The following is a 7253-nucleotide window of genomic DNA, read 5'->3' on the forward strand; positions in this document are numbered from 1 at the left end:
AGGTAAATGCATCGTTCTTGACTATTTAAAAGTTAATTGGAAATCTTTCACCCCGACGACAAGACGAATAGATATGCTTATTTCATATAGTAAATACATTATGTTGTGTGAACACTGAACAGTTCTGTTGATTGTATAATTCATACTTTTACAAAACTGTTTCTCCTCCCTCAAAAGTTACAGTGCATACATTTTTGAGCTAGATTATGAATTGATTATTAAATTCCCAACATAATCTATGTAACGTTGTGTCATTTATTCGTCAGTTCTTGTCATTTATATAAAAACCATTTGTTTAAACTTTTTATTTAAAGAACTTGCATATTTTCTTTTTTGAGTTGGTTTTGTAGATTTTTAAATTACAAATTAGCTCAAATGGTTCAATTGATACAAGTTTAAAATATATTGTTTCTTATACAATTTGGTCGGCACACAAATGTCTGTGCATTATAAGACTATATCTTGCATTTAAAAAATACAAAACAATTGTAAGTGTTAAGCTTCATATGCTTTATTTTGGTATCGTTAAAGATGTGCTACAATTTTGCTCCAGAAAAGTAACACCAACCTCCATGGGCATGCTGCCCAGAGGTACCATTGGTCCTGATCCAGACCTTATCGCCTTTCTTCATTTTGATGTTAGCATGTGAGGTTGACATAGGATATCCATCGTGACCCCTTCCATCGGTTTGATTTAATGCAACTTTTTGGCCATTCAGCACAATTTCAGTGACGAAATATTTTCCAGCTGTTGTTAACATTGTCCATGTAAAGGAAAAGATTCCGTCCAAAGGTGCTGTAAATATTCCGGAGATATTGTCGTAAGCGCCTCCTTCGTTTAATGAAACTTTATCAAAGATCACAGTCTCCTGGTTCTTCAAGTTTTGCAATGTCTTGGTAAGTGAAGATTGGAAAGCAATCGGATCTGTTTTAGGATTAGAAATAAAATATTGTTACGGAATTAAGAGAATAAATGGAAATATTAAAATTAGCAGTTAAAGATCGATGTCATAAGTCTTAATATGAATTTTAAACACCAGCTTTTAGACTTTTACGTATATTATTAAATAATTTGTACTATTGTGCATGTTGGGTAAAGTTTGCTCAGAAGTGACTTTCAACAACTTTTACGTGTTATTGGCTGAGCTAAAAATTCAACAATAAATACTTTTGTTAAACGGGAAGTGGCAACGAATAAATCTTATTACGTACATGTACTTTGCAGCGTTCAATTAAAAAAACCCAGAATAAGCTGTGTACCCGGTCAGTTGTATAGCGAAATTTTGCTGTTGGACAAAAAAGAGTTTCCAAGACGCTTATTACATGGTCATAAAGGTCATGGAGAACCCTGAATATTCATAATACCATATTTTTAATTAATCCTAAAATCAAACTTTAAAACTGAAATGTTTTCCAAACCTTTGCAGCGCACATTTTCATAACCCATTCCATTACATATCGCCTTGTAGTTGTTATATCTAGTCACCACTTGTTGAGGCGTTGCATGTGCAGTTACCGCCACAAGAAGAGGGAAGCTCATCAACAAATAGTAGATTCTGGAAACGATTTACACATTTGCAATTAAAATTAAAAAAAACCTACAACTTAGCAATATTATATTATGAGAGAGAGAGAGAGAGAGAGAGAGAGAGATTACCTTGTCATATTTGTATTAGAAAAACCAACAGTTGCTATTGGCTTGCTTGGGACGAATTTTTATACAAAAACTCAAACCACATTAACTATCAAATTACAAACACCTCACGCAAAACGATCATAAGATGGGTTTTTTTTGCACTTGCGTCAATTTTGAAAGCTTTGCTACCAACCAATCAAATGAAATCAGCTCACACATTTTCATTTTATCTTTCTTTTATTTTATAATAATATCAAAAGGGCAGTTGCCTTCCGCTTGTCGTAAGTTGTTATTAATTCAGTTTTTTTATAATCTTTTTAATTCATAATTAATATCCATGCATTCGTTTAATCAAAAAGATTCTAAAGGAAAAGAATATATCAGAGTGTATATTGTAGCAGATATACACCTACTGGTAGGAAAATAACATGTTTAATTAGATATGATAAAGAAAAGAACATGAAGGTAGATTAAATTGATTACAAAATTATTACACAAATGATTACCAAACGTTACCTTTGATCTTTTTATATGTCCTGAAATTAATTTCTGATTACTCAAGCCCCAAGTTCAATAAGATGAAATAACTGGGACGCAAAAACTATATTATCTAAAAATTTTACCATATTGACAATGATTATGTAAAATTCCATTTTTGATTAGAGTGCAAGTTTTTAAACAAGAAAATCTCATTGCTAAACTTAAATTAACTGATCATACTTTTATTCTCTTTTATTGTACATATGTTAATATGGGAACTTAAAATCAGGTAGATGGTGCACTGAAAATGCTTGTACAGTAATATGACACAAGTATAATTTGTGTAAAAAAAATTATATTTCACAATGTTTTGCGTTGAATGTATTTCTTCTTTGATAAACCATGGGTCCTGAATTGGCTAACAGGTTATTGCTTTCCATCGCATACGCTAAAATTGATAATGCAATTATACAGAGTGGTATTCTAAAAGAATCTACATTTTTAGTATTTCATAATGCTTTCTTTGTATTTAAATAAATTTTTTTCTGTTAATCTTAAGACTTCTTTTAAAGTTTTCTCACGAATCTTTCTATGTTAATTTCATCTGTTATACCTCCTTGGCCATCATTTTCAAGAATACGCTAGACATAGATAATCGCTTAATTTTTTTCTGGCATTGCTCTTGATATAAAACAAATCACATTTTATTGTATTATTGCATGTTCGATGACAAATATGAATAGGTGGCTCTGTAACTGTTGTATCTGGTTACCAAAGTTTTCATCGATCATAAAACAAGGTCAATAACAAATATCAGGAGGTTTAGAAATGCACATTACAAAAGTGGGAGAGAGAGAGAGAGAGAGAGAGAGAGAGAGAGAGAGAGAGAGAGAGAGAGAGAGAGAGAGCAGAGTCCGGTAAAAAAAATGTATTTTAAAATTAACATTCAAAAGATAACTCGTCCTAAAATTGACTAGAATATAAAGTCACATATTTAAAAAAAAAACCCATTCAGTAACCTCTTTGACTTCGGGCTAATACCATCACACACACTTTATTCATAAAACGAAACTTGATTAAAATATGATGTGTACAGTTCTATATATAATTGATGTCAACGTAGATAACCAGCTGTCGCCCATTTGTAATTCATACCACGATCTACCACAACCTTCACATTTGGTAAATATGGATTTTTTTTTTGTTGGGTGCACTTGCGTAAAAGGTTTAATTGGGTTTTCAGTAATATCACAGGGAGTATTGCTTGTAATGAAGTCTCAAAAATATTCTAGCACGTAAATTAATTGCATCTTTCCTTATTTATGCAAAACACATGTAAGGCAATTATCATGATTTTCTCCAATAATACAGATAAAACACTACACATACTGTTTTTGTAATATAATATCATAAGTTATGGTTTTCATTTTGTATATAGGGAAATACCATTTAATGTTTATCAGATAATTCTACCAAACCCAGATGAATAATCGACATTTTAACGAAAACACATACAATATTTTGATTAAGACACTAGACAATACCACTTCCTGAAATGTTTGCATATGTTTATTGTAGAAACATTAACTTAAATGTAGATCATCAATAATTATATAGATATTGCTCCCCTGTAAAAAAGAAGGAAAAAGAGTCCATCGAATTCATAATCAAGATACAATTTATATTGATTATAATAAAGTATTTTTTATTCAGTCAATAGTACAATATACTTTACAATTGAAACCCGTTTTAGATACACATTCATGCTAGCTTTGAAATTAGAACAATATTCTGTTTATTTATATAACTTATATTTATCTATATATTTGAGATTTGCTTAGCAACATGCATATATATATATATATATATATATATATATATATATATATATATATATATATATATATATATATATATATATATATATATATATATATATATATATATATATATATATATATATATATATATATATATATATATATATATATATATATATATGACATTCATATAGGAAACCATTTTAGATTACTAGTAATTTTTTGTGTTTTGAGTTAAGGCGTGATATATATTCTTCTATAAAGGGCAGGGGATTTCCGTTTTTTCCTTTGCATCTGTAATTTATACCTTCATCACATTCAATTCATGCAACAGCATTTTCATTTAAAATTTGGAAAACAAATCAAATGAAATAAATATGCCCATAGCATTTAAAACATATATAATGTGTCAATTTTCTTAATGGGTCAGATGCCAACTTTGTTGTCTCTAACATTCACATGAGTGACTATTGCTGAGTATGGAAGTCTCATATCTTTAGTAAAATGTATCGTTTCTTGAAATGGTGTATTTACTTCATCTTGAATACAGATATTAAGTCTTTTTGTATTAATTTGGATGTTAGGAAAACAAAAACAATTAAGATACATTTCTCTGCAAATAGCAACTTGTTATTTTTATACATTTTTGGTGTGAAATATTGAGAATACAAAGCATGTATTGGAATGATTGGGCTAAAACTGTGGTTTTATCAATATTTGTTGAATACCAATATTCATGGATTTCTTTGTTCAGTTGATCCACGAAATGTGATGTTCATTGAAAAGCAAATTCTGATAACATATTGTATTAAAAAAGGATCAAAATTAGCAAACTTTTGCATCCAAGAAACTGTAATTTTCATTATATCCACGACAATTAATGGTCATAAATATTGATGAAACCACAGTGAGTAGTGTTTTTATTTTAAAGCCTTTATGATAGAGATGAACATTTTGTAAAATTTAGATTTAAATTTTATATGATTTCAGTTTTTTGCCCCAGATGCCAAGAGTCCAGCTGCCCAGAAGAGAACTGTAGGAGGGGGTGGGCAATGGAGTTGTTTTATATCCACCATACAGACAGGGTTTGAAATCAATCAATTACTTCAAACTCAAATGCAGATTTGGGATGAAATTCTGTTTGATAGTTTAAGTTTTTCTACAGTTTAAATCAGAAATGATTGAAAAGATCAACCTATTTGCTGGTAGTCAGTGTAATCAAATCACTTCCAAATCAATTTGAAATAATTTGAAAAAGAAATTTCTACAATTTGTATTTGTGGAAGTTCTACGTTATTAAACTAAAGGTGCTGTTTAAGCAGAATACTTATTAAACTATTATTGAAATATTTATTTAACATGACTATATGTAAAATGTGGTATAAATTATGCCCCAATTAGTTTGTGTAGAGATTAGAAAAACGAAATGATGTTGTGATTTCTTTCCTGTAGACCTCAAGTAGCTGGAGCTGTCCAGGCAAAGAAACAGAAAACCGATGATGAAAATGAAAACCATAAACAACAGAATAGGGAATGCCGCTTGTTAGTGATAGTACAGTTATGTACTTGTTCCTGATCATCATCTCTGAACCTAATGAGGATATTCTCATTTTTTTCTCATCAATGTTTTCATCATGTTAAAGTTCTTGAGTGAAATTTTATTTCTGTTGTTACCAATCTTGATAAGCAGCTGAATTCATTGTACATAGGGCATTTCTCTCATTAATCTTCATCATCATTATCACCATTTTCATCATTGTGTATTAACTGATATAATCGTACAACATTGACGGATATCATTCCTTTTGTAAAATGGGACAGCTTATATCATGGAGGCTTTTTTTCTTTTTCTTTTTTTAAGCCTAGGATATAATTTTAAAAAAATAATTCATGTTTCAATAAGTTTTTTAAAATTGATTTCTTTCCATGGTCTTCTGTTTAACTTCAAGTGAACTAGGTAAAATGAAGGTTTACATATGTTAAAATTTTAACAAGTACATGTAAATGTACACTGTATATTATGAATTGGAGGGGAGTTACATGTTTTTGCTGAGGATTTAATACTTGTATTCCTACCAGAGAGACAGTTGTTGTTACAGTGCAATTCAAAACAATTAACTTTTTTAAATCAAGAGCGATTTACAAAACATTGCAGTAAATCCGTAGGTTTCCCAAGCACAATTCACATATGTACTTATATTCTCTACCAACTTTACGTAAAATATTATAAAATTGTGTTCATCTTCCACCTGCGCCAAGCTGGCGTGGAATATAACTTCTATTTCACTCCTCATTTCCTTATTCTTTTATCATTTTTTTACATACTACCAAAAAATTGGAGGGTGGGGGGCAACTCCATCATTGTTCAAAATTTTTATATGTTAGTTTTAAAAAATGTGTTGCTGCGAGAAAAAGTGTGTGTGGGGGGGGGTATTACAGTCGATTGACTTACTCATGAGTTGTGTTAACAAACCTTTACAACATTATTGTTTTATAATCTAAAAACAAAAAAACTTCCATATTCTCTGCAACTTAAAATAATGTTTTCTTTTAAAACAAATATGATATTATTCTTATTATTCAAAGCTGAAATAACTCTGTGAAATACTCGCCCATGTTTTTTATGAGAATTGTAATACTGTTCACTGATTGATGGATTGTATCGGAATTGTGACCATATATTTCTCCCAGTGCAGTCAGTGTGCTACCAAGTCAGAATGTCATAGAACTGTCTAATTATTTTGTACACAAACTGTATATTTTACAATTAACTAAAGTCAAAATGAAAACTAGATGCTGTCATTAGACAGTAATACCCGCACCATGTGTTTGCCCCTAAATAACACTGTTTTGTACCAGTTTAATTAAAAATGAAGGCTACATGCAAACTCCGGTAATACATTTAAAAATTATAATTTTCATAACTGAAGGATGAGATCCCTGCCCATATGATAATACACATCGTGACATGAGCAGCACTTTATGTGCAATTTGGGGTATAACTGTTTGCAGTGAATTTTCAGTTAATCAATAATCTTAACATGTTATGTCATAGGAAGTATAATGGTCTATATAATTATTACAAACAAAATTAAAAATTAAATTATGCCCCCTCCCCGTGGCGGTTGCCGGTTTTAGATTTGCTTCTGTGTGCCTACATGAACATCATCGTGTGCACAGATTTAGAGAAGGGGTGGGAGTGAGGGGTCCAGACCCCCCCCCTCCCCATGAAAATTCGTAAATTACCAAAAATACACCTTGGACCCCAATGCTCTTACAGACATGTAAACGCTCTAATCCATTGCGCTTCAATGTTA

At 30.5% G+C, this 7253-nt stretch overlaps 1 protein-coding gene and 1 long non-coding RNA gene across 2 annotated transcripts in view; one reads left to right on the forward strand and one right to left on the reverse strand.

Annotated features, from left to right (window-relative positions):
* LOC117683041 (uncharacterized) overlaps nucleotides 1-6260 on the forward strand; it is a 139097-nt gene extending 132837 nt beyond the window's left edge. The window contains exon 3 of the long non-coding RNA XR_010713188.1: nucleotides 5389-6260. This is a non-coding gene — a long non-coding RNA (uncharacterized lncRNA). The remainder of the gene's footprint in view (nucleotides 1-5388) is intronic.
* Nucleotides 496-1708, reverse strand: LOC136274769 (complement C1q tumor necrosis factor-related protein 3-like). Its single transcript, XM_066082382.1, has 3 exons — nucleotides 1658-1708; nucleotides 1420-1556; nucleotides 496-925 (listed from the first exon to the last, which is right to left on the reverse strand). The coding sequence occupies exons 1-3, from the start codon at nucleotides 1663-1665 to the stop codon at nucleotides 537-539; spliced, it is 534 nt and encodes a 177-aa protein (XP_065938454.1). The 5' UTR covers nucleotides 1666-1708; the 3' UTR covers nucleotides 496-536.
* Nucleotides 6261-7253: the final 993 nt, after the last annotated feature.

The sequence above is a fragment of the Magallana gigas genome, chromosome 4 (genome assembly GCF_963853765.1).
Source record: "Magallana gigas chromosome 4, xbMagGiga1.1, whole genome shotgun sequence".
Taxonomy (NCBI): domain Eukaryota; kingdom Metazoa; phylum Mollusca; class Bivalvia; order Ostreida; family Ostreidae; genus Magallana; species Magallana gigas.

Bases quoted from the DNA above. Each gene is read 5' to 3' on its own strand.
- LOC136274769 (XM_066082382.1), bottom strand. The intron at 926-1,419 runs GTTTGGAAAACA...ATCCTAAAACAG, and splicing joins TGAAAATGTGCGCTGCAAAG to ATCCGATTGCTTTCCAATCT.